General features: G+C 52.8%; 1 protein-coding gene across 1 annotated transcript; it reads left to right on the plus strand.

Annotated features, from left to right (window-relative positions):
* Nucleotides 1-1,849: 1,849 nt before the first annotated feature.
* LOC119107399 (tRNA (adenine(58)-N(1))-methyltransferase catalytic subunit TRMT61A-like) lies at nt 1,850-25,318 on the plus strand. The gene is given in 8 exon segments (XM_037230832.1): nt 1,850-1,885; nt 4,058-4,241; nt 4,537-4,713; nt 5,274-5,427; nt 6,443-6,466; nt 6,468-6,556; nt 21,206-21,363; nt 25,154-25,318. Coding segments are annotated over 7 exon segments (945 nt in total). The 5' UTR covers nt 1,850-1,885; nt 4,058-4,063.
* The last annotated feature ends 436 nt before the right edge of the window (nt 25,319-25,754 follow it).

Consider the following 25,754-nt stretch of genomic DNA (forward strand, 5'->3'; position numbering starts at 1 on the left):
CTGGCCTCAGTTACTGCTTACGCCGTCGTAACGCTATGGTTTTTGTTGCTGCCCACGTCTCTGTGATGCATATGGTGGTAATTACTGCCTGGTGCCTACGGCGCCGTAAGACCGCGGTCTCAAAGACAGCCTTAAAGCGACTCCGTAGTGCTATGACCTCAAGTACCGCGCACGCATAACACCGAATTGCTCTGACCAAAATCACTGCTTACGACGCCGCAGCACTAAGGCGGCACGTACTGCCACGGCCATAATCTTTTATACGACGCATGCAACAGCTGAGACTATATGGTGTGGCCAACTTCTCGCCCGCAGGAGAGCGAGCACGGCGGGGAATCGCCAGCCCGCAGGAGAGTGGGCACCACAGGGAATCGCCAGCCTCTCGCCCTCAGGAGAGCGGGCACCACAGGGAATCGCCAGCCTCTCGCCCGCAGGAGAGTGGGCACCACAGGGAATCGCCAGCCTCTCGCCCTCAGGAGAGTGGGCACCGCAGGGAATCGCCAGCCTCTCGCCCGCAGGAGAGTGGGCACCACAGGGAATCGCCAACTTCTCGCCCGCAGGAGAGCGAGCACGGCGGGGAATCGCCAGCCCGCAGGAGAGTGGGCATCACAGGGAATCGCCAGCCTCTCGCCCTCAGGAGAGCGGGCACCACAGGGAATCGCCAGCCTCTCGCCCACAGGAGAGTGGGCACCACAGAGAATCGCCAGTCTCTCGCCCGCAGGAGAGTGGGCACCACAGGGAATCGCCAGCCTCTCGCCCACAGGAGAGTGGACACCACAGAGAATCGCCAGCCTCTCGCCCGCAGGAGAGAGGGGCACCGCAGGGAGTCGCATCCTCGACATCTGGTTTTTCAGACGCGCAAGTTAGTCGCTACTGTGCCGATTCCCACATGCATTACCTTGATTCGATCACCACATAACGCAGTCTAAAGCCAAAGTTTTCAGAGCTTCTACGACAAGCGAGCACTTGACAAAAACGAACATACTGGATCGCTCAGGAGATAGTGCAGCCTCTGAACATTTAACTGAGGAAATATGTTAGCCAGCCTTTCTTGTATGCGCCGATTCGGGACTGTTGAGGCTCCTAAGACAAACGTGGACGTTCCTGTGACGTCCAAGGAATTACCAAACCAAAGCATGGACGTTTTTATCGGCGACACACCAGAAGAGGGTTTTGCGGTATTTTAAGTGCACTATAATACGACATAAAAACAACGAATAGAAAGAAGCTCTCCTGAAATGTTTCTGAATCAAGTAGACAAAGTCATACAGAGACGAGCTACCCGAAGCTGGCAAATTTATATACGCCACATACACTCGTCAACATGATGATGCAACGTTGTGTTGAAGCTCCGATACCAGGAGTTTAGTTTCACAAAGTGAAGGGTGAGGGGCTGAACAGCAAATAATTTCTCAGCCAACCCTCAGATGCCAACAAACGTGTTTCTCCCGGATTTCGTCCACATTCTTCTCAAAAGTTGGAGGATAAATTGGAGACCTGACCCTGACCCTGACCCTGACCCTGACCCTGACCCTGCTCCCAACTGAAATAAGAAATTTCGCTCCAGCTGCAGGCTTGTGCAGAATGATATCAGCATTTCAGTAAACAAAGGGGCTTAAGGCATGCGAAATGTTGTGCTGCAGCTCAGGCGCAGGGAGCTATGGGAATGATAGGAATCGGCAATGCCCCAAATTTTACTGCTCTAAAAGAACCAGTACTTTTACCCACACCAACAAAGGCTTCCATATCACACAAATATAGCGCATGAATAACATTTACATGCGCGGGAACTCACGGAAAGCTGAATTGAAAGGAATCTGCCCCGAGTTTCATCCCTGCGTTTCAGCATTGTCACGTGGGTGGCGGTAGCGTTTTCGGTATAAAGGTGTGAAGGTCGGCACATTCACTTCTCGGACATGTCAAATTTTTAAGAATTCATACAGCTGAGTGTTAAACTGTCTACCTAGCGTTATTCATAGCATCGTGGTGCGACATTGTTCACGTGGTGTGTGCCGCCCGATGTAGCTTACCGGCTGGACTAACAAATACACGTCACGCTGAACATGTCCTGCGTAGCAGCAACACTCCAGCTATAATTTTATTGTAAACATGAAGTAAATCTGAGTGCTCTGACTGTGGTTCATGATTGTATGGGTGTCAGTGGATATAGCTAATATGTTCAGAAGATATGACATTGCTAAGGTAATTTGTGAGCATAATCTGCCATGCTATCCTCTAAAGTCTGGATCTTACAGGAGAATAAGAGGTGTAATGAAGCAAAATTTGACGTTTGTCCAAAATATAAAATGTTCCCGAAACACAGAATATATGAAACCAATGGGTAGAGAACAATGAATGTGAAATGTGTGAAAACATATAAAAGCAATGGATGTAGCTGGATGAATTTGGTGTAAAGGTTTTGTTTGTATGTGATGGCCTGCAGGCATGTGTAAAATCAGGCAAAATCACAAGATTAAAAAAACTGATCAAATCTTTTTAACTTTACCTTTTTTCTCCAGGACTGTCATCAGCCTTTTCTGGAGCAACTCCTGATGATCAGCTTATGTTTGCTGGTGAAATTTTGCAACTAGCATTTCATATTCTATGCTTGTGGCAGGGAACTGCAAAACATGTGAGTGTGACACTCCTTACTGTTTTTGGAATTTTTATTTGGCATACCATTGTCTTGTCTATAAAAGCTTAACATGTGGTCTTGCATGAAAGATTCTTGGTAATTGTAAGCACTTGTATTTATATGCGCACATCTGTTGTGTTCATTGGGAGGAAGTGAAAATTCTGTTCAGACCCTGCCTACACCAGACAATCTTGTACTCCAATGCAGGCAGACAGATGCTCCATAGCTAAAGAACATGAGCACTTCTCCTCTTTGTCTTTCTGTTTTGGCCTGAATATGATGTCCAATAATTCAGCTAACACTATAAGGCAAAATGTGTGGAATGTATGCTTGACACATTTTTGTACATTGGGGGCATAATTTTGAAATCAAGTCACAGCTACTCTGTTTTTTTAGTAAAAGGTTAATGTGTTACACATTGAAAGTTAACTTTGAAAACTGTATATTCCATACTGCATAGACATAACAGCTTGAGACCTCAGGCGAAAGTCTGTTACTTCAGGCCAGCATCTACTTTTTTTGCATCCTGCGCAGCTCTGCTGTCCAAAGGCAAGGAGGCCAGAGTGCCATGCTAGCTAGTGGTGCGTAGGCCTTTTTGGGTGGCAGAGCTGTGCTTAGCATTGGATGACACCTATGTACACCATTTTCTATTAAAAAAGGGATGAAGCAAATTGATGCACTACAACAGGGTGTTTCTAGCCTGATTATGGCAGGTGAGTTCATGTAAAAGCAACAAACTTTGTGCAGCAAGATGAGGATTGAAGAGCCTTTTAGCATGAAATATATCATCTGGAATGCTGAAGCCATGACCAAGTTTGCATATGTAATGCTTGAAACTATGATAGTTCTCACCTTACATGGATTGTAAGCTCTATATTGTTTGTGTTCCTTCAGATGTATTTGAATATGTATCAGTGCAATGTCAGTAATTTTGAACATGCATAAAACAGACAAAAGCATACGGAGAAGTTCAAAATTACAGTTAGAAATACACATGATAGCTGAAAAGATGTTTGCACACTTAACATGCTGTCATGGCAACTAGTGGTTATTTCAGATTTGGGCATTACATATGTAGATGCTTCATGACCTTCATTGGGAACATCAAGTTTTATGAATATCACTCTGATCTTTGTCAAATTGTATTATTCAGGCTGTGCCACTTCTTCCTCACCCCCTTAAACGCATGCCAGAAATGTGTGAAGTGATGTTGAAATAGGGTCAGCACTTGCCATGATTGCATTTCGCAGATATGAATTGAATCTCACTGATTGTAAATGCTAGGTTAAAATTCATCAACCACTAGAAGTGTAGTTGTTTCTAACTCCTTGAACTTCGTGAATTTATGTGATTGTATTGTATCATGTTTATGATAGGTATGAAATCAAATGGTGTGCTGTAATATCCAGTGTTTTTCAGCAGAGCAAAATGAGTTTCAAAGAATACAAGACACATGTGGAGCTAGGAGACACCGTGATTCTGTACCTGAACATCAAGAACATCCATGCCATTAATGTATCAGATGAGGTCAAGAACAAAAAAGGCAACATGGTTCCAAACATATTCCAAACTGTTTATGGTGCCTTGAAGGTGAAGGATCTTGTTGGTAAGCAGTCGTTTTAACTCGCCAATGTCCTGCGGGTAAAAATAAAGTTACTTCTCAAACCAGGCTCAATGTGGTAGTGACGCCGTGATCCGATTACTTGGCACCACGTTGTTATGCCACAGTGCTTTCAAGTTGTTTTTTTGTGCGGATAAGTCTGTTTGACCAACTCAACTCTCTTCACACTTTCCTTGATCGATTCGGACCTTTCGCTGTAGCGAAGCCGGTTTGGCGCTAATGTCCACTGGGTGCTGATGCCACCTGGCGTGACGTTTGTGCTGCCATCTGTGTGGGGCAGGTCTGAAGTACGGCTCGCAAGTGCAGATGTCGCGCGGCTGGGCGTTCGCGCTGCACCCGACGCCCGAGCTGTGGACTCTGACGCTGCCGCACCGCACGCAGATCCTCTACACGCCCGACATTAGCATGGTGCTGACTCAGCTGGAGCTGAGGCCGGGTAGTGTGGTCTGTGAGGCAGGTGAGCCAGCTGACTCAGGTGGAGCTGGGGTCTGGAGTGTGGTCTGGGGCCAGGTAGTGTAGTCTGTGAGGCAGGTGAGCCAGCTCACTCAGTTGGAGCTGGGGTCTAGAATTTCGTCTAGGCCGGGTAATGTGGTCTGTGAGGCAGGTGAGCCAGCTGATTTAGTTGGAACTGGGGTCTGACATGTGCTCTGGGGCCAGGCAGTGTAGTCTGTGAGGCAGGTGAGCCAGCTGACTCAGTTGGAGGTAGGGTCTGGAGTGAGGCCGGGTGGTATGGTCTGCGGGGGAGTTCAGCCTACTGACTGACTTGGACAGGTAATGGGCAGGTCAGGCTTGGTGTAATTTCTGTTGGGCTGGAACTTTTCAAAGACGCAATCATCGTCTGTGTGCTACCGTCTCCAATGCTACTTAGAATTTGTGCATTGTTGAGGTGTGGTAAGGCGACAGGTAAGGTAAAGGTAAGACACGAAGCGCTTGCGTAAGAAGGACCTCCAAGTCCACGGATTTCACCGGATGTCGGTTGGCACGCCGTGTGCTTCACGACCGCCGCACGTGCTTCAGGTACCGGCAGTGGCTCCCTCTCGCACGCCATCCTGCGCACCATAGCGCCCTCTGGCCACCTGCACACGTTCGACTTCCACGAGCAGCGCAGCCAGCTGGCCGGCGAGGAGTTCCGCGCACACGGCGTTGCCGACTACGTCACGGCCAAACACAGGTGACTCTTGCGGCATCGCAGCTCACGACCAAGATGGCTGCCTTTGTGACGTCATGGTCAGAGTTGAATGCGTGACGTCACGGCCAAACACAGGTGACCGTCGCGGCATCCCAGCTCACGACCGAATGTGGCTGCCTGTGTGACGTCATGGTCAAAGTTGAACTATGACGGCACGGCCCAACGCAAGTGATTTAATCACTTCGCGGCCGAACACAAGGGTTGGTTAACGTCACGTTACAACGAGGCCGATGTTCGTGGCGGGCGGCCTCATCGTTACTGACTTACGGTCGCAGAATGGAAGGATATGTGCATTTGTGTGGTTGAAGTTTTTCTCTCCTGCATTAGGTCAAGTGTGAGTGAAAAGTGAAGTGTTATTGCAGATATTAACCTAGCGTCAGGATTATTTATGTCGTAAAAAGATGCTCCGAAAACCGGACTAGCCTTGTCACGAAAGGGACCGTGGTGAAGCGAGGATGAATTATCAGGCTCATCTGGTCGTTAGATGAAGTCTTCATGTAGAGAGGAGGACGGTGGGCTTGCGGGGAAGGAATGGGGGGGGGGGGGGGGGGGGGGCCCTAGCGGCACTCCAGCACTGCTGACGAATCCCTTCTGCACATACCCCCGACGTGAAGTGGGACCGAGCCTGAAAGGCCGGCTTTTCCTGTTATCTGATCTGTTCTCCGCAGTCCCCATGGCCAGACTTGTATTTTGGTGTGGTTATAAACGCTAGCAGAGCCGCGGACAGATCCAAATCAGACAAGCCTGTCCGCTACAGAATGCTGATGATTCGGCAGTTGCTGCCCAGAGGTCGCTTCGGAACCGTCACTTGGTGCCTCCGGGCACAGTCTGTTCGTTAGGGCGGGTCCACATGTCTCATCCACTAGCTAGTTGAGCTTTGACGACATCAGAATAACACGCGTCTCCGTTTGTACATGGGGACTGTGTGGCCTGGAGCGCCTCCACTGTGGCCCTTGTGTTTGGACGTCTGACGGCGAGTCCCCCCCCCCCCCCGCAGAGACGTGTGCGGAGAGGGTTTCGGTTTTGGAAGATGTGGCCGACGCCGTGTTCCTGGACCTGCCGCGACCCTGGGACGCCGTGCCGTTCGCCGTCCGCGCCATCAAACGATCAGGTACCGTGGCCGCCAGCGGCGATCGCACAGCACACGCGCCCCACCCCGAGCCGGCCAAGTGCGGGGGTCAGCGACCACACCCACACACGGCCCCCAGGCGATTAGGCGCCGTAACCGGTGACCACGCGGGCCCCGACCTCAAACGATCACGCACCCGCGAACGGCTGGTTACCACAGTCGGTAATCACCTCTCACCTCCCCGGTACACCCCGAAGATGTAGCTTTGTGCTATTTTGGCACGCCAAACGACGGCCTCTTTCTCAGAGGTCTGTGCGTTAGAATGTGGAAAATGTGTCCTTTGTTGTTTTACAGGAGCATCATATTGTGTACTTCTAGTGATTCCCAAAACATGTTAGGATTATATCATAAGCGTCCTTAACTTGTGGCATGACAAAGTCATTTCATTGCATTTTTTGCAATTACTCTTGGTAGTTTATATATTATCATTTCATTTTATGTTTCATCTATAGAACCTATTTTCAAGCGTCTTACATTACCGTCATTACGATTTATAGTTATAGCCTACAGGATATGTATTAAGAAGAGTTATTTTCCGCACCGTGCCATGGAGCTAACTAATGCCATTAACTTATGGCTTAAATCCTAAAACATTCTCCTCTTTCTACGCGGCTTAGTCTGGTTATGGGTGCGTGAGGTGTCGCCACTGGAGTAGTGGAGTCGTGCGACTTAACCTATGTAAGTAACAAGCTAAAATACACATCTAAGGGTATGGTACTATGATAAATGACGAGCTAGTTGTAAGCAATAAACCCTTTTGCACATTCCGATAATTTGTTTTCTGATTATTGTGTTTGTCCATTGCTGTCATTTCATACCAACACTTCCCAACATCGACCCTTCGAAGCACTTCCTGACCTTGATTACTGAACGTGTGTAACATCGCTTAAACGATTCAGTAAATCTAGCACGTGTGCAAGCTGTGTGGATTCGCCATCACCAGCTACGCCAGGGAGCTGGCCAGCCCCTGCCTGGAGGCGCGGTCCGCCGTGCCACGGATCCGCTACCCCGTGTCAGTCTGACCACAAACGGATGCGACGCCTCAACAGCAGCGTCAGCAGTTATGTAATGCGCGTGGAAGAGTTCCAGACCGACCGCTTTATCACATGTTATTTATAAGCAGCCTTAAAGCCATTTCATTTTGAATTCCGTGACGATACGAAGCTCTTCCAATCGCGGAGGGTCGGATTTATTGCCCTTGGATGACTGCGTTTCGCGTGAGTTTAGGAAGTGAATCGACTACTGTCAACGCGAATGAAGAGACCAAATAAAATCACGATGACATTTACATGTCAAAGTGTTTTATTCTGTGCAGTTACATGCTTACGCGCGTAAAAACATGTCCTCTAAGCTTCCCGTCAGATAGCATCTCGTAAACCCCTGTGGCGATATGTTTTCGTCTGTGTGTCTAGTATATGCTATATTTTTGCGACGAACATGTTATCACAGTTTCGCAGTTTTTCGAATGGCCTCCAACTTTGAAGCATATCTTTCCATTGATCGAGTGGTGGGCCCGGGTCGTCATCTGCTTTGTTGTAAAACACACGTCATACAAAGCAAAGCACCCGTGCTTTACGTTATTTCCCAATAATCTTGTCCGCACCGTCCATGAAAGCAGCTTTTATGCGTGCAAGACTGTCCTGTCATTCGAGGTCCCTACGGAAATAGGGCCGCTGCCCATTTAGCTGTCTGTTGCCGCAGCCACTGCCGGCTGTGTTGCCGACCGGAGCCTCGGTAGCCCGTCCAGAAGTTCTGAGCCGCCCCCGCGTCTCAAGACCACCCGCACTGGTCACTTAACGTTGCGCTGCGCTACTCTGCGTCGCATTGCGATGCAATGCGATGCGATACGAGGCTGAACGGAACTAAAAAGTAGCATAGCGTTATAATCAATGAGGTTTCCAAACGCGCCCCACACTGCGGCGTACGTGTGTGACGGGTGGCAGCATAATAACATCATGACATCATCATCATCGCCATTATCATGGGTTCGTCATCACAATCTCCATCATTTTATCATCATCATGATATAATCACCATTATGCCGCAGTTGTCATGGCATCATCATCATTAATCCATCATGATCATCATCATGATATTGCCATTATTATCACGATCATCATTATCATCATGGGACCTTCATTATTGGCATTTTCCTATCTTCCGCTTTTCGTTATCGGTCAGTAATTTTTGTCGCTCCGTTACTTTTCAGTTTTGTTCCGCTCACAGCGTTGCAGTATCACGTAACGCAAAGTGACGAGTGTGAGGCGGCCTGCGGACGTCTGTTCACACCCTCCCGGCTTATATCACTGATCAGTGATGAGACGACGCTGCCCCATCTAGGGAAGTCCCCGAGTATCAGGGCCCGTTCACACTCCTGGCGTATATCACTGATCAGTGGTCAGACGACGCTGCCCCATCCAGGGAAGTCCCCGAGTCTCAGGGCCCGTTCACACCCTCCCGGTCAATGTCACCGATCACTGCGCCGGCCACCATCCGTGCGTGACCCATTTCACCGCGGAACGCGTTCTCCATCGGCGGCGCGGACCTGGTCGTCGTCGCCTGGCGTCGGCGGCCGACCGTCCTGCGCGCCGACGCAGCCGCGCCGGCGACCGCGGCGCGTCCGTTGCACCACGTCTCGCGCGGCTTGCGCCAAACGCCGCCCGTGAAGCAAGCGGCGGCGACGGCGTCGTGCGCGGCGCGGCTTTCGCCGGTGGGGCCGATCGGCGCGCGCGGCGACGGCGCGCGGGTCACGCGGCGGCCGGCGCGTCGGCGGCCGTGACGCGGCTGTCCGGTGACCGGCCGGACAGCGGCGCGCGCAGATGCGCTGCAACCGGCGCCGCCAGCCGGAACAGGCGCGTCACGAGCGGCCGCGACACACCGGCGTCCCCGGCGGGAGCGATGTGTCCCGCCCTCAGCGGCGACGGTCTCAGCGCCCGCTGATGGTCGAGTGGGTAGAGCGGGTTCGTCTTGGTTACTGGCGCGTGTTTCAGCGATGTTCTGTTGGTTGAAAAAAAAACAGCAACACCAGCAGAACACGGAGGCGGTGTTTTGCTGGTGTTGTTGGTGTGGTGGACGATCGTCGGGTCGCCTGATGGTTTGTCCAAGGCGTTGGGCGACGCTGTGTTTGCAAGGGCGATCACAATCACTGACCACAAATGTGACTTGTTTTCCCCACGTTGAACTCATGACTTGTTAAGCTGGTGAATGAAAATGGTGCCGTGACGCCCTCCCACGTTCGCCCCAGCTCGCTCTCGGCCGCCCTGCTGCAGCAGACCCGGCCTGAGCCGCGGCGCCCGGCTGACCGACCGCCGGCGGCGGCGCCGTCGCGGGCCTGGCCCCGGGCCCCGGGCCCCGGCGTCGTCGCCGGTCAGTCCGACAGCGAGGCGCCGGCCCGCCGGTCAGCCGCTCGGGGCCGGTCGGAATCGAGGTGGGGTTTCCCGCGGGGTGTCATGCCCCGTCAGCGGGCTCGGGTGGACTGCCGCGCGGCGCGGCAGGCGGCAGGCAGCATCCTGGCCCACATCGTCACCTTGTCATGCTGGGTCCCATGCCCTGTCGGATGTTTCGTATGCATGTTATGTGTTGACGCCGCTGTAAATAGCCAGCTCATTGTTGCTGCGGTGGTTTCCTTTGTAACGTTGAGGCTGCGGGAACACGCCGTTTTAATTTCCGTTTAATTACCCCGTCGCTTATGACCCACAGATTATACGTTGCCGATGACCGTGTGAAGTCCTAAATCATTGCACCCGGTCCGATTATGATGAGCTCTATGTGCGGTCGGATCCTTGTCATTTGAACAATAAAAATTCCTCCCGAATTTATCGCACACAATCAGGCCCGCCGCTGGCTGTAAAACTCCTGTGAGCGTTCGGGTGTGTGAGAATGGGAGGCCCGGGTCCGGCCGTTGCCGGCAGGGCCGCCAGGTGGACCGCCGGTGGGCCGGTCGGCCGACATCCACCGGTGGCCCGCCCTCCCGGAGACCCCGGACGGGAACTACAGCCGGCCCCGGCCGCCTGGGAACCGTCACACGTCCGTCGCGCTCGGGGGTCGCCCGAGTCCGGCCCATCAATGGGGGGTGCCCGAATCCGGCCCGTCATTGGGAGGGGGGGGGATGCCCGAGTCCGGCCCGTTGATTGAGGGTGCCCGAGTCCGGCCCGTCGGTGGAGGGTGTCCGAGTCCGGCCCGTCGGTGGGGAGGTGGGGGGGGGGGGGGGAGCCCGGCCCGCCGGTGGTGGGTTCCTGAGTTCGACCTGTCGATGGAGGATGTCCGAGTCCGGCCCGTCGGTGGGGCACCCCAGTCCGGTCTGCGGCGGAGGCTGCCGTAGTCGGGCCCGCGGGTCAGATGCTGGACACTGCCGGGAGGCGGGTCATCGCGTCAGGTGCTGGACACTACCGGGAGGCGGGTCATCGGGTCAGATGCTGGACACTGCCGGGAGGCGGGTCATCGGGTCTGATGCTGGACACTGCCGGGAGGCGGGTCATCGCGTCAGGTGCTGGACACTACCGGGAGGCGGGTCATCGGGTCAGATGCTGGACACTGCCGGGAGGCGGGTCATCGGGTCTGGTGCTGGACACTGCCGAGAGGCGGGTCATCGCGTCAGGTGCTGGACACTGCCGGGAGGCGGGCCATCGGGTCAGGTGCTGGACACTGCCGGGAGGCGGGTCATCGGGTCAGGTTTGACACTGCCGGGAGGCGGGCCATCGGGTCAGGTGCTGGACACTGTCGGGAGACGGGTCATCGGGTCAGGTTTGACACTGCCGAGAGGCGGGCCACCGGATTAGGTGCTGGACACTGCCGGGAGGTGGGTCGCGCGCTCCCTTTCCGCCCGCATCCGCGACCTGAGGTGGCGATTCTGCGCAATTGGTTGCGTATATACTGAAGCCGGTGCAGACGTAGCTCGGCTCCTTGGAACCGGGGTGGCTTGGTCGCTAACGAGAACTGTTACACGCACTGGTGCGGTGCCGCGGTCGTGGACATGGCCACGTTGAGATCGAAGGCTGGTGACCAGGGCGTTCCGCATGCAGGCTCGGTCCACTCGGTCGGTCCACTCGGTCGACCGACCGGGACTGCGCCGCGGCACAGCGGGAGCAGCAGTGATTTGACAATATCTGGTAGACGCTTTGCCACTCCATGCGGTGGCAGGGCGGAGATGGTCCGGAGTTTCTCGCCCGCCACCGTGCTAGATCCCCAGCTAAAGCACTCTTCTGGGCGCCAGCAGGGCTAGTGTTTGGCCTCACGGCTGCTAGCCGGAGCCGAAGTACCAAACAGGTGGTCTGCGGTTTGCAGACCGCCTCCCCCCCCCCCCCCCAACCTAGTGTCGTAATTCGCTCCAGCTGAGGGCGTCTGCCGCCAGCTATCGCCACTTGGCTTATACTCATGTGGCAGAAGGCTTCTTCATTGCTCCCTCCCCTCCCCGCTCTTTTGCCCAGTCTCCCCTTTCCGCTCCGTCCCTTTCTCGGCGTCGGCCGTAGCCGTGCTGCCGGCGCTGCTGGCGCGTCAGCCCTCCATGCGCCCCTGCCGCGACGCGGCTGGGAAAGGCCGGCGGGAAAGTCGGTCGCCGGGCATCGCGCGGCCGGTGTCGACCGCCGCCGCCGACTCGGGGTCAGCTCCTGTGCCAGCTCGCGGCTGGGCTCTACTCGCACGCGCTCGCGGTTTGGCTCGACTCCCCCCCCCCCCCCCCCTCTGGGCAGGTTGGGAATTCCGGGTAAAGATACCGGCGTAGAGGCGCGATTTCTACGCTCGGAGACGGCGTTGACGTCGTGATGCCTCTGCCTTGATTAGCCACACGGTGACTGCCGGCCAGGCGCGCCTCCCACGGGTGTCCACGTGCTGCCAGCGCCCCCTGCACCTGGAACTGAGGCGCGGCGTGAGGCGCTCGGGGAACGGCGCCGCCTCTTGGTATGCCGGGTCTCACACCCTCGACACTCCGTATGGCCCCTGCGCATAGGAAAGGCCCCGACGTTGGAGGTGTAGGTGCTCGTCATGTAAGACCTCGAGCTGTAGGTGTTTGTCAATCACTAAGCAGTTGCGGTTGTGGATACCTGCTGATCACTGAAAAGCGGAGATATGAACGCTGGTCACGTAACAGCTGCAGATAAAGTCACGTGCCGACTACCCAACAGTTACAGATGAAGTCACTTGCGAACTACCCAACAGTCGCAGATGAAGTCGCGTGCCGATTACTGGATATGTGCTCCGGTATATCGCTGCATGGCGGCTCATGTGAACTCACCACTGATGAACTGTAGACGACTAGACCCGGTTATCGAATACATTATATCCAGGTTTTATCATCCAACAGCTGTGTTTGGTAGAGCTGATCACCGAAGACGCCCAGCGTACAGCTCTCAGCAAAGGTGACCTGGGGCTTGGGCCGAATACTGTGTTTCTGGAAGGTCACATAGGTCCCACTGTATGGGTTATACAATAAATGTGCATCGCAGCTATCGCGGTGATAACAGATCTTCGACCAAGGGCGCGTTGCTCACGAAAGCTCTTGTCAAAGAATAATGTGAGGCGGGTGGAAGTGACACTATGCCGCCTGAGAATGGGACACACATACGCAACGCACCGATACCTGTTATGCGGGGAAGACCAACCGCGGTGTCCTCGCTGCGGGGATCGTTACACCGTACGACATGTCTTGATAGATTGTGCCCACCTCGCTTCGGAGCGTATGCGCCATTATGGATCTGGGTCCTTGCGTCAAACGCTCTGTGGTATGTTGGGAGACGACACCAGCTCAGTACCTGACGGTCACATTTTTAGTTATCTTGAAGACATACAATTCCATGCCATATATCAAACGTAACCCCACTTTTTCAGGCAAACGTAATCTCCCCACTTTTTCAGGCAAATGTTAGATAAAAAGTAGGTTATGGGCGCCATATGACCAACGTAGTCGATGCGCCCCAAAGCCCAAATCATCATCATCATCATCTTGTTAAAGAACTTACTTTTGGTAATTCACTTTTGTCTCTCATGACTTATCGTGCTGCATGGCTGTTCGAAATTATCCAGAGTATACGTGCTTAACTTCCTTTCGCCCTTTTTGGAGGAAAGGAGAGCTCGCTTCGTCCGTGCGCTGTTCACCCGGCTTCGCCGCCGTGCTCCTACTCAGGGGTATATTGGTGCTCCACGTTCCACGCGGCCACCGTCATGGCGCACGTTCAGTTCATGATGTTTCAGTCGGCGCTCGAGGGAAGGAGCCCCCTTTGGAGGCTATCGCGAGAATCCCGTCGATAGATGTACTTATAACTGTACCGGAACTAGCGCGTACCATCGTGCATACTTTTCCCTGTATATGACACTAAAATTTTCATCTGGTTTATCGAAAGCATACGGTAAACAGTTACGCATTTTTAGCAAATACTGTTCGGAGCTGTAACTGGGATAACAAGTGTTCTAAGCATGTAAACATGCAACCATTGCATGTTTTAGTGGCGCTGGTGGTGTGATAGCTAACGGATCTGCGTTAAATACTGCGCGTCTGGGAAACCAGAGATACGAGGATCGATTCCCCTCGGTGCCCGCCCTTCCTGCCAGGTTGAGAGGCAGGCGACGCCGTATAGCCTCAGCAGCTGGGTGCGTCGTGGAGCCTTAATGACACACGTGTTTTTTTATAACTATTTCAGGTATTTTAAGTTCGGTGCGGCGGTGATCATGTGCATACCCAACCAGTGCGAATGATCCAACGAATCCAGCGCGTGCATGGCGATGAGGCTTTGGCATTGCTGTGAGCCGACGTGGCTTAGTTTATCGGTCAAAGCGGAAGCTGCTAAGTGTATGCAGGAGGTAGGCGCCTTTAGCTGTGCGTTTCTATCGGAAGAGGATATTGTAAGCTTCGGTGCGAGCTATGACAAAATCAGTTTAGCCCAAAAGCCTACCAAATAAATGCTTTAACCGCGTGGATACTTCCGCGTGCAGTCAAACTGACCTGAAAGCTCTGAAAAAAATACTGCCGTCTCCACCCTACAAGTGGCACACGTATCATTCGTTAACCATGTAAGGGGCGTGTGAGCTGGAGGAGTAAGGCTTGCTGATCATTAAACCAAGGAGCAACAGGGATTCAAATTCGGGCCCCCCACGGGACACCCCAAGGTCCTAGCCACCGGACCATCTTGTCCCCAAGTGTATGGAACTACTGCTGGGGGTCGGTACAAAAACGAATACAAAACGAATAGAAAACCGCAAAAATCGCCTGAGCGTCTGTGACGTGCCTTGCATTGTTTCAAACGCGGTCTCAGTGCAGCCAGATTGGCTGCAGTGAATCACGTATTGCGGGAACGGCCGCGCGTCATCAGACACGGATGCACGTTCCGCGGGCCAGCTCATGCCTCTCCACGGTCGTGTCGGTACGCTTGATAGACTTGAGGGCGCTGCCGGCCGTCGCGGCCGCTCAACCTGCGCTGGCGTGACTGGGGTCCCTCACTCGGCACCCCTGTGGTTAGCCGGGGACGCGCCCTCCCCCCCCCCCTCCCCCCCCCCCCCCGAAGCGCTTCACTGGGAGCGGCGCATCGCTAGGAAGACGGATTTGCAGCCGTTTTGGCACAGATGCCCTGAAGAACGTATGTGAAAGGTCAGGTTCACGTATGTGAAAGGCCAGGTTCACGTATGTGACCACCGCGACAGCAGTGGATCGAAAATGTATGCACAATGACATGAGAATAGTGGCCGCTCGGCTGCACCGTGCACCGTGTTCTGTGCTGTCCGCTGCGGTCCGCCTTTTTAGCGGTTCTTAACGTGTCGGGTGGCTACACAATAAAGTTAGATATCTACGGCTGGCAGCAATTTTAATGTCGCAGTGGATGTCGTACCTGGCTGGAGCCTGCGGCTTCCTCCGATCCCCGTGGCGGAAGGGCCATGTGAGGCTAGGCTCACACGAGGTCAAATCACGCAACAGGCCTCGATGTACCACACGAAAGCTCACACAATGTGCCCAAATGGTTGGCATGGGTGGCAGCGCATGCCAGCCGTATTCAGACTGTGTGGCGCTCGTGCCAAATGAACCTTGAAGAGGGTGTAAATGGACGCACGATACCTTTAGCTGTGGTGTTGACGTGACTGGCATGCATGGCCATTATTCTGGGCTAGTTGGAGACCAGGTTATTGTCGGCCACGTGATAGCTGAGTGCTTTGCGCCGCATCTGCGTACCTAAGCGTGCCCATGCCTACTCGTCTTGACGTGAAGGACGGTTATGTCACAGACGTACGAATAACCACGTAAATTGTGAAAATCAGGTGACATCGTTTGGCAAGATGGAAGGTGAACCACATCACGCGTTGGTCTACGTCCTGGCAATAGTCGGGAGAGGCGCCGTTTCCCCAGTCGTAGACTTTGCTCTTCAGTTTTGGAGTCGTCCAGGAGTCTTAATGACGACTAGATCTTTAAGTCTATGTATGACCGCGGTTTAGGATCTGACATGACTCAACAGGAGCACTGTCTGCGGTCTCAGACGTGACCAGAACACAGTGAACACAGCGGATCCGCCTGCTGCACTGGCGGCACGCAGGTCCGGCAGACGGACACTGGCCTGTGTTGTGTCCATCGAGTCGCCTTGACTTCAAGGTGTTGTCTGTGTTCTCTTGGGTGTTCTCCGTATGTCATCACTACATTGGACCCACCATTCTCGCCGTTCGACATGGTGTAATCCCGTCCTGACAGCCCTCCAGTCTCAATTAAGATCTCGGTTCTGGGACCTGTAGCATGCCTTGATCCTACTACGAATGGCTTAGACCCTTTCGACTTAAAATAATGGGCGATTGTGTTGTTCACTGGCGCGATAAATACACGTGAAGCCCATGTTTTGGCGCCCTTGTGTGTGGCAATTGGCTCCAAACTGAAGTTCACACTGAATGATCCGTAAGATCCGGATGCAGTGTCCATTGTTAGACATTGCAGATCTTGGTTGTAGGGTCATTTTTGCAGCGTTAATCCACATCGTTATCTCACTGCACATCGGGTGATAGTCCTTTGTCGCACTTTTTAACCTGTCATGGGAAGCATGATTGCTCGCTACCTTTGTGAAGTAACTGCTCAGTTTGGTCACCATTTATGGGGTGCTGTGTTGATTTTTACGCTGACGTGTTCTCCGTAACAGTGCGCGTCGGAGGATATTATAATGAGACGAAGACAGAAAAGGTAGATAAAAATGAACGTGAAGTGATCAGCGCCCTTTTTCTTGCCCAAGTGGCCTGTTCAAGTCCATTAATTTCTGAGAATGGCTCATGAACACGATGCGACATCACTGCGAACAGTCCGTTGATGGTTTCATCGGTAGGCGTGCTTGAAATGGTCGTCAACGGCAGGTCGCGTGCCGAACCCTTTACTCGCGCCCACGTAGCCGGCGGCCTAGCTGGTGGGAAACGCTACCATAGAAAATCGCCATTCGGCTCTGGCTGCCATTGTCGGAGACCGCGTGGATGAGTAGAGTGAGAGTGAGGGTGAGAGCGAGAGCGAGAGCGAGAGCGAGTACGCGGGGAGCTCCTTTGCAGCCTTTTCTCTTGAACATACACATGACGTATGAAATGACGCACGTAACGACGTACGTACGTAACGTACGTACATCACGTACGTAAAAATGAACGAATTATTTACCTGCATGTCCAATATGTCAACATAAGGCAGCCAAAATCCGGCGGCAACCTGGGTTCGGGATATAGGTTAGACCGTCCCCCCCCCCATATCCTATGTCCGCGCGCAAGCTGTCTGCGGAAAGGTCACACATCAATCCCTCTTGGGGTGCCGGTAGTGTAGTGGTTGACGCGTCTGCGATAGCCACTACACGTCTGCGAAACCAGAGGTACGGGGTTCGATTCCCCGCGGTGCCCGCTCTTCCTGCCAGGGTGAGAGGCAGGCGACGCCATACAGCCTCAGTAGCTGAGTGCGTCGTAAAGCCCCATTGACATGGCACATCAATCCCTCTTGCGGCATCACGTCCCTGCGAAATACCCCACGCGGCACCTGTGCCGCACCAACACACATGGCAGTCAGCGGGGCGGAGCGCCAGGTCTGCCTCAGGAAAAACAATGTCGCATGCTGCACCGTAGGCTACCGCTTACCTGGAGAGACGTGCTATAAAAAAAGATCGCCCCCTACTCGCACGATCTGGTCGTAGTCGACTTTTTACAATTCTCAAGACTGAACGGACCGCGATGTGGTTGATGGTTCTGGGTGCGGAGGAGCTGCTGGCGGCCTGACGGCGCGCATGCGGCGGCGCGTGTTGAAGAGTTGCTTAGAGGCACGGCAGAATGCGTGGGCACAAGTTTATTTCTTGAGGTCAGCGTTGAGTGTTTGTTTATAGTGTTTCCGGCTGCTTAACCTGTCCACTCGCGGCACAGCAGTGTCCGCCAGGAACTGGCCTTGCCTTTTTAGATAATGATCTGGTTCTTTTGTAAAACTCAGACAGTTTTTAGGATGTGTCGAGACGTGGCAAAAGTTCTGCTGTCGTCGACTCATTCCTCTAATGATAGCAGATTAAAGGGAGTGCGCCACCTCCGGGGCATGTTCAGTGCTAACATATCTAGTGGAACCTCAGGACCAGTTATGTCTAACAATAGCGCTGGGAAGTGCCACCGCTGCATGAGTCACATGTGATGCGCAGACTGATTGCAGCTATTTTCTAGTACAAATTAGCAGCCAACGTGTCTTTTTCTCAGTCGCATCACTTCTCTTTTTTCTTCCTTTGTAGCCCCAGGTTTTAACCTTTGGAACCTCGGTCTTGGCGCATGCAGAGCATTTAAGTGCAGTATTCCTCATAACGTCCACGCCTTTACGATACAGAGAAAAGGATGTTTGCAAACACCAAAAGTCAGACCCTTGGCATATCCCAAGTGTGGTTTCAGAATTATTCTACCAGCCGCGAGTACAACTGACGTCAGCAGAAAAGAACGCTTGTGGTTGCAACGGGGCTGTTTAAGCCATTCAGCGAGAAGCGGCATTGTTGGAAATTTGGCCTTATGCGTCACTGGACCACCTGATACGCCGCTAGGACATACTTGCTTTGTAAACACAGCATTGCAACGAACTTAGCGGACAAGTAAGGAACGTTCCCGAAAGCCAAAGTGTACATGCAAAACAGTTACTGTGCTGAGCGTCATGGCGAGAGACAAAAGCCATAGCATGACGTCTCGTTGAATTCGCGTGTTAATGACATCACGCTTGTGTATACTTTCTTTACATGAAATGTATCAAGCTATCATATTTTTTGCCCAAGCTTTTTGGACAAATAGCGCATTGCGAACATAACAAAACACACCGTGGACAAAGGGAAGCAGATGACAGGTACCACTATCAAATTGGTACACAAGGAGCCCAGCGGCGTTTCTTCCATCAGAACGTCCACTTAATTTCGTAATGCTGAGCTGGAAGGATTTCGAGAAATTTGGTATCGCGGACCAAATCAGGCGCTTCTGATGTGTGTGAAAAGTCCAAAACGGCGAGACACTCTCTTTAAGAGCATATCTGCGACAAGCTGTCATACAGTGCTGTGCCCATCGGATGTGAGCTCAGCTTTTTCAGCACAGCTAGTTGCTGAACAAATCCGAGGCTGCAGTCGGAAAGAAATGGGCATCGTACGATAACCAGAAGGGATAGATAGATAGATTGAAATTTCGGCTAAATACCTTCATCGGAACGACGATCGGTAGTTAACTTATAATTGCTTGTCGATTCCACTGGGTTTTTAAAGTTTTTTTCTAACAGCGATTCACAGGTTTTACAGATCCAGCAACGCTGAGGGGATTAAACAAGAGGCAATTGTCAGCCGTTTCCACGGTACAGTGTATATCCAACTAATAATTAAAATGCGCGAAAAATACTGTACATGCAAACGAAGTCAAGAAAACAGGCACCATGCAACATTTGTACCTGCAAGCGTTTTCAAGTGAACAGGCATCACGCATCACGCATCACTTGTGCATGCAAACGATTTCATTTAAACAGGCATCGCGCATCACACGTCAGGCATCGCTCATACACATAAACAATTTTAAGGTAGCACGCATCACACATCGAGGCACCAATCACATTAACGTAGTTGGCCGTATCAGCGGCCGTGATCAGCCCTGCACGTTAGAGTCTGGTCGGCGACTTCTTATAAGGATGAATTCACTGTTTCTCCTGTATGGATGGTCCTGTGCTCTGTAGGTGACTTTAAGCTATAAAAGGGGTACAGGGTCCGTACCTCCCTGGATTTCAGCCTATGTGTGTTTTGCTCCCCCCCCCCCAAAAAAAAATGGTGTCGAGAGGGGTGGTTTCTGTCGTGTTTTAGTGTCTCCCAGGTGTTCATTATATCTTAAACGAACCAGGCGCATGGACTCCCCGGCATAGACTATGTCCTTACCATGTTTTTCACACAGTTTACATTAATTTCGTTAACCACGTTTCTTTGCATGCAAACCCAGACTTCTTTGCTCTTGAAACCCAGGCTTCCGTAAATGGCATCTATTGCCCCCAAGCACTTCGGCTTGAAGACAGAAAATCCCAGCATATAGTTGTCGTTCTTCCAAGTTATGCGTACGCGCAATTTTGATTTTCCAACGATATGTCTGACTTTCCAAAGCAGTTGTATGTAAGGTAGTTTTAAAAATCTGTCGTTTGACAGAGCATGTTCCTGTTTCGTACCACCCGTCCCCCACGCGCTCTAGATTTGATTATATATATATATATATATATATATATATATATATATATATATATTACTCCTTACACTCCTTGCACTTAGAGTCATGAAGGATATCCATAACCCAACAGCAAAGTCCATATTTTGTGTATGCCCTTTTTCACTTCTTGGTGAATTGTTTAGAGCCCTTTGGAACATGTTGCGAATTATGCTGTGCTTAGTGAAAAAATGGATGCGCAGATTCGCATTGCGGAATTATACCAGAGTTGGTGGCTTGATCAAGAGCTCTGTTTCCAACGTTGCGCGGTTGTCCTCTTTTTTACCGTCACGAGTGCGTCCAGATAGAGGACCCCCTTTCTTTCCTCTTTATTCATCATACAGGTGACGGTGTGTCCACCTGTCCACCTGCGATGTCCACCTTTCTCGACTCGAGCTGCTTCCTCTGCTGTCCCTTTCTCTCGATCCGTGCCGCTTCCTCTGCTGTCCACTTCTCTTGACCCGTGCCTGCTCCTCTGTTGTCTACTTCTCTCGACCCGTGTCGCCTCCTCTGCTGACTGTCCACTTTTCTCGACCGTGCCGCTTCCCCTGCTGTCCACTTCTCTCGACCCTTACCGCATTCTATGCTGTCCATCTCTCTCGACCTGTGCCGCTTCCTCCGCTGGTCACTTCTCTCAACCCGGGCCACCTCCTCTGCTGTTCACCCCTCTCGACCCGTTGCACCATTTTCGCTGCCCACCTCTCCGGACTCGTGCCGCCTCCTCTGCTGTCCATCTCTCTCGACCTGTGCCGCATCCTCTGCTGTCCACTTCTCTCAACCCGGGAAACCTCCTTTGCTCTCCACCTCTCCCGATCCGGGCCGCCTCCTCTGCCGTTCATCTCTCTCCACGCGTGCCACCTCCCTCGCTGCTCACCTCTCCGGACCCTTGCCGCCTCCTCTGCTGTCTTTCCCTCTCGACCCGCGCTGCCGCTCCTCCTTAGCGTTCTCTCTGACCGCCGCCGTCTGTCGCTGCAGGTGGCCGCATCTGTTCTTTCTCGCCGTGCATAGAGCAGGTGCAGAAGACGTGCGAGAGTCTGCGGCGGCTTGGCTTCGTCCAGCTGCAGACACTAGAGTGTCTGCAGCGCGAGTTCCAGGTCCGCAAGTCGACCATGACCGTGTTCGACCTCAGCCAGGTGAGCAGCCGCCGGCGGCGGTCCGGTCCCCCTGTCGCGTCGGCACCCATCCGCCCTGATGTCTGGACAAGTCAGGATATCGGTATCAGGATCCGACATCGCATCTTGGGAAAGTGTCATGTTACACCACGGTCCTGGAAACCAAGCCTTGAGAGAGGCTGGTTATAGAAAAAGCGCGTTTTTCACTACCGGGTTAGGTTGGCACCGACGGCCCCTCAGCGGAACGGCCAGCATGTCCACCTGCTTTCTGGTCACCGACCTGGGAGGATTACGGCCGTTCTGCGCTAAGACACAGATAGAGGGCGGCAGACGAAGAAATGTGCCCGCCTCAGCCGTCGTCGCCCAGCCAGCCGTCTCCGTCGGTGACAGCGAGCTGACAGGCTGATGCCAATCGGACGGGGATTAGCAGGTGTCGCATCGCAAGCCGCCTGGCGCGGCCGAGCGGCGCCAGGCTGTATGGACGGCCGTGTTCCTGCCGGTCAACACCGCCTTGTCGCATCGCAAACCGCATGGCGCGGCCGAGCGGCGCCAGGCTGTATGGACGGCCGTGTTCCTGCCGGTCAATACCGCCTTGTCTCATCGCGAGCCGCCTGGCGCCGCTCGGCCGTGCCAGGCTGCATGGACGGCCGTGTTCCTGCCGGTCAACACCGCCTTGTCGCATCACAAGCCGCCTGGCGCCGCTCGGCCGTGCCAGGCTGTATGGACGGCCGTGTTCCTGCTGGTCAACACCGCCTTGTCGCATCGCGAGCCGCCTGGCGCTGCTCGGCCGTGCCAGGCTGCATGGACGGCCGTGTTCCGGCTGGTCGACACCGCCTTGGTGCCGAAAGCTGGCCCTTACGAACGGCGGAAGGGAAGTCAGCATGCTGGCGGGCTCGTCGTGCTGATGGCATGGTGAACTGAGAGCTCCGTACGGCCTCGTACGGCAAGGTCAGCTGGTGGGTTAGGACTGCCGCCTGCAGTCTGGAAAATGTGGGGAATCTTCGAGCTAGTTTAAATCATGCGCTGGTTGTAAATTAGGTCGGGTATTTTAAGCGTGACCGAACCGACGGCTTCAAAATACTCGTCACTTGCAGTTCTATAGCCCTCAGACATGACATCATGCCAACGGAACATTTCCCGGCTATTCATAGCCGCGCCTATCTTCCTGGACGTCATCATTTCGGTGCATAATGGTATAAAAATGTGTGCCACACGCCTTTGTTTGAGGACGCCGACAAACGTAGCCGTTCTACAGCAATTGTATTTATGCCTATTTGAGCAACCGAATGGTTGCGTGCTCTGCTCAAATAATTTCAAAAGACATGCGAGATGCGCTCTGCAGATCGACGAGTTTGTGAATCGCTGCCAGTTATGTCCATAGCAGTTACACCCACTTTGAAAACGCATGCAAAACTCATGGCACATGGTCGATCGCAGGGAGATTATGGTAACCAGTTTATAAGCACGTGTAGGGGATCGAATGCCTGGAATTGAATTTGTCCTCCATTTCCCGGCATGCCCGTATGACTGTCCGTCTCATGGAGAGATGTCCGTCCGTCTCATGTGGGCGATACAATAGACGATATTTGCACCTCACAGTTGCTCTGTCATGTGCGTTCAGGATTTATGAGTTAAAAGTTCTTAGGTTGAGTTAACGACCTTCAAGATACCAGGATGTGCCTGGTAAACGCCGTTTTAGAGCCAAGTAGGGATTATGTTGACGCTACTAAATTTTGCCACTTGTGCTCATCCTCAATAGGGAGCACCTCAATACTGAGCACCGTCATTATAATGGTTATTTGCCACTACAACGTCGTTTACCCTGTACCTTCTGGTCTATTGAAGGTCGTTAGCTTAACAAGAACTTTGAATTCACAATGCCGAAAAACCAGGAGCTGAAGGCATTTCTTTCTCATATCGCGTGCAAAATTTCACTGTTCTCAACAGAATCAGCGTATCATTTCGCCAGTTACCTTTGTAGCATGATTACTGTCAAGATAGCAGCTCTGCACGTTGTCACTCTTGATCTCCCATCGTTAGCATTATGCAACCCTGTTCATAAACATGTGTAATGCGCTCCGTATCTCAGAACTTGTTAACGTGCGATGACATGTCCGTTCTAGGGGTCGTGCTGGGGCCAGCTTGTCCCTAGGGAAGTTGAGGTCCTGCCGGTGGGACGAGGGACTGTGGACTGGTGGCGTCCCCAAAACCGGAGCGTGACGCTGGTCCAGTGCGCCCCCTGGTCCAATTCCGACGTTGTTTCCCACGGACTGCTCGGGTCGCGCATATCGTGAATAGGCTTTTGGTATGGAACGCATGGGCGGCAAGAGGTTACCTAGCGCGACTCCAGTGTGTAAGGTCGTACGCGCGTGCGTGTGCGCGTAGCGGTCTCGTCGAGGAAGCAGAGCTGTGGCCCCGTTGTCCGGTGCAGTTGTCAGGCAGTGATGAGAGATATCCGGAAACACGCACACCAACAGGGGGCGTCCTGCTAGTGGCGAATAGCGAGTGCCGATGAAGATCAGTAGATCTCGAGTATCCACTGGATGTGCGCGGATATGGCCGAATGCACTGTATCTGGATATCTAGGCAATGTTTTAGCTCGTTTTGCTAAAAATGAAGTGGTCGTTTTTTCTCTTTGTCGTCGTGATATTGGTCAGAGTGCTGCATTATGTAATCTGTGATTCGGACATGACAGTTATCAGATCACTGATCCAGGCATTCCTGTCAAGCCATATGCTTGGGTGGCCATTGTGTCCAGTGAACGTTATCGGTGGGAGAAATTCCACCGCTAGTCATAAATTTTAATCATTCATACTCATCCGATGTATCAACTCCAATTAGCAGGTTGGTAGGTTGCGGTTATGAACTGAAAAACGTGATCGAACAACTTGAATGTGCCTCGCGTTTGATGAATGGCTGCTGGAGATCCTTATGTAATCTGACGGATGGCCGCTGGAGATCGTTCTCGTTTCCTGACAGAGCCGGTTCAGGATCTGCACTGGGCCAAGGCTTGACATTTGCTCGACATCGCCGCGTAGCTTGTAGATGTCCAGTTTCCTGCTTGGGATGCCTGTGTAAAAAACACGCGTGCGGAATACTTGTTGGTACGGATGTTTTCGTTGCTTTTTGCTCTCTATTTTAAAGTGCCTGTTGGAGACAGCACTGGAGCAGTATGCGTTCCAAGCGTGTAAAAACAATCAAAGCTGGTTTTTGGTACGTCCCCTAGCGAATTGGAACGCCGTATATTAAGCAGCTCATATCGTGTCACAGGTACTAGACGTGTCGTGAGCATTTGAAACTGCCGTCGCAAAGTTTAGACCCACGAAAAATACTTACGCTCATATTTTCCGGAATGAGTACAAAATAAGAGCTCAAAAATGAATTTCCAGCACCAAAAACTCCCTGCCGGCTGAAGATCGCCTCCGATGCGCTTCACTTTCCGCTGAAACGCTGCTTCTGACGATGCCTTGCGTGCCTATTAAGGTCTTCTCGCCCCCTGTTAAATCCATGCCACGGCCAAATTGCGGCATTTTTTTTTCACCGCGCAGAGAAAAATTTTGCCGAATGCAGTCTGGTATATTTCACAACCTGCTGCGTAGTCAACGCAGTACACATTTTTTGGTTCTCGTTCTTTAAAGTGGAAGTCATAAAAAACTTGGAGGCGACATGGATATCTCTTTGCGGCCACGAAGCTTAAACAAAGCACATTTTCTGCTGGGCGAGACCCCATGAATCGTCAGCGGTACGGACTGCTCTTCACTGCGTGGTTGTCGCCCTGTTACCGTGGTAACGGAGCCGACTTTTCCCACAGCCGCCGCCAGATGCCACTACTGACACCGACCAGCCGAGCCGGAAGGCGGCGACTGAGCAGAAGCCACGTGACGTCCTGACGGGCATACCGCTGACCTGCATGCCCGGACACACGGGCTACCTGACGTTCGCCTCTCTGCCGCCGGCCCTGGCCAGCACGGCGTAGCTGGTGTCCAGCTACTGGCGGACTTTTACAATATATTCATATGGACTTCGTACCTGTCTGTAGGGAAGGAAGCTGGTTCCGTTGTGTGGGCCTGGCCGGAATGCTGACTTCGCGTGCTCTTCAGTCGATCTCACAGGAGCGCGTCAGAACTTGCATTTGAGGGCAGCGTGGTTGACCTGAACTCTTGCACCAAAATAACTCCGTTCGTGAACCGAATTTTCCCGAATTTCGTGGATGCCATGACGTGCCATACTCATTGGGCGTACGGATGTCATACCCATCAGGCATACCTTGGCGGGCTCGGCCCACAGTGCTCGGTGGGCTGCTCTCAAGCGAAGTGGAAAGCTCGGTTGTGCCTCTCCCTGTTGCTCACTAACCGCCTCAGTAAGAAAACTCTGGGCTGGAGCCGTTGTGATCGGCTCTCGTGCAGAGGGCG

This window comes from Pollicipes pollicipes, unplaced genomic scaffold (assembly GCF_011947565.3).
Source record: "Pollicipes pollicipes isolate AB1234 unplaced genomic scaffold, Ppol_2.1 Scaffold_6686;HRSCAF=7923_pilon_pilon_pilon, whole genome shotgun sequence".
Lineage (NCBI taxonomy): Eukaryota > Metazoa > Arthropoda > Thecostraca > Pollicipedomorpha > Pollicipedidae > Pollicipes > Pollicipes pollicipes.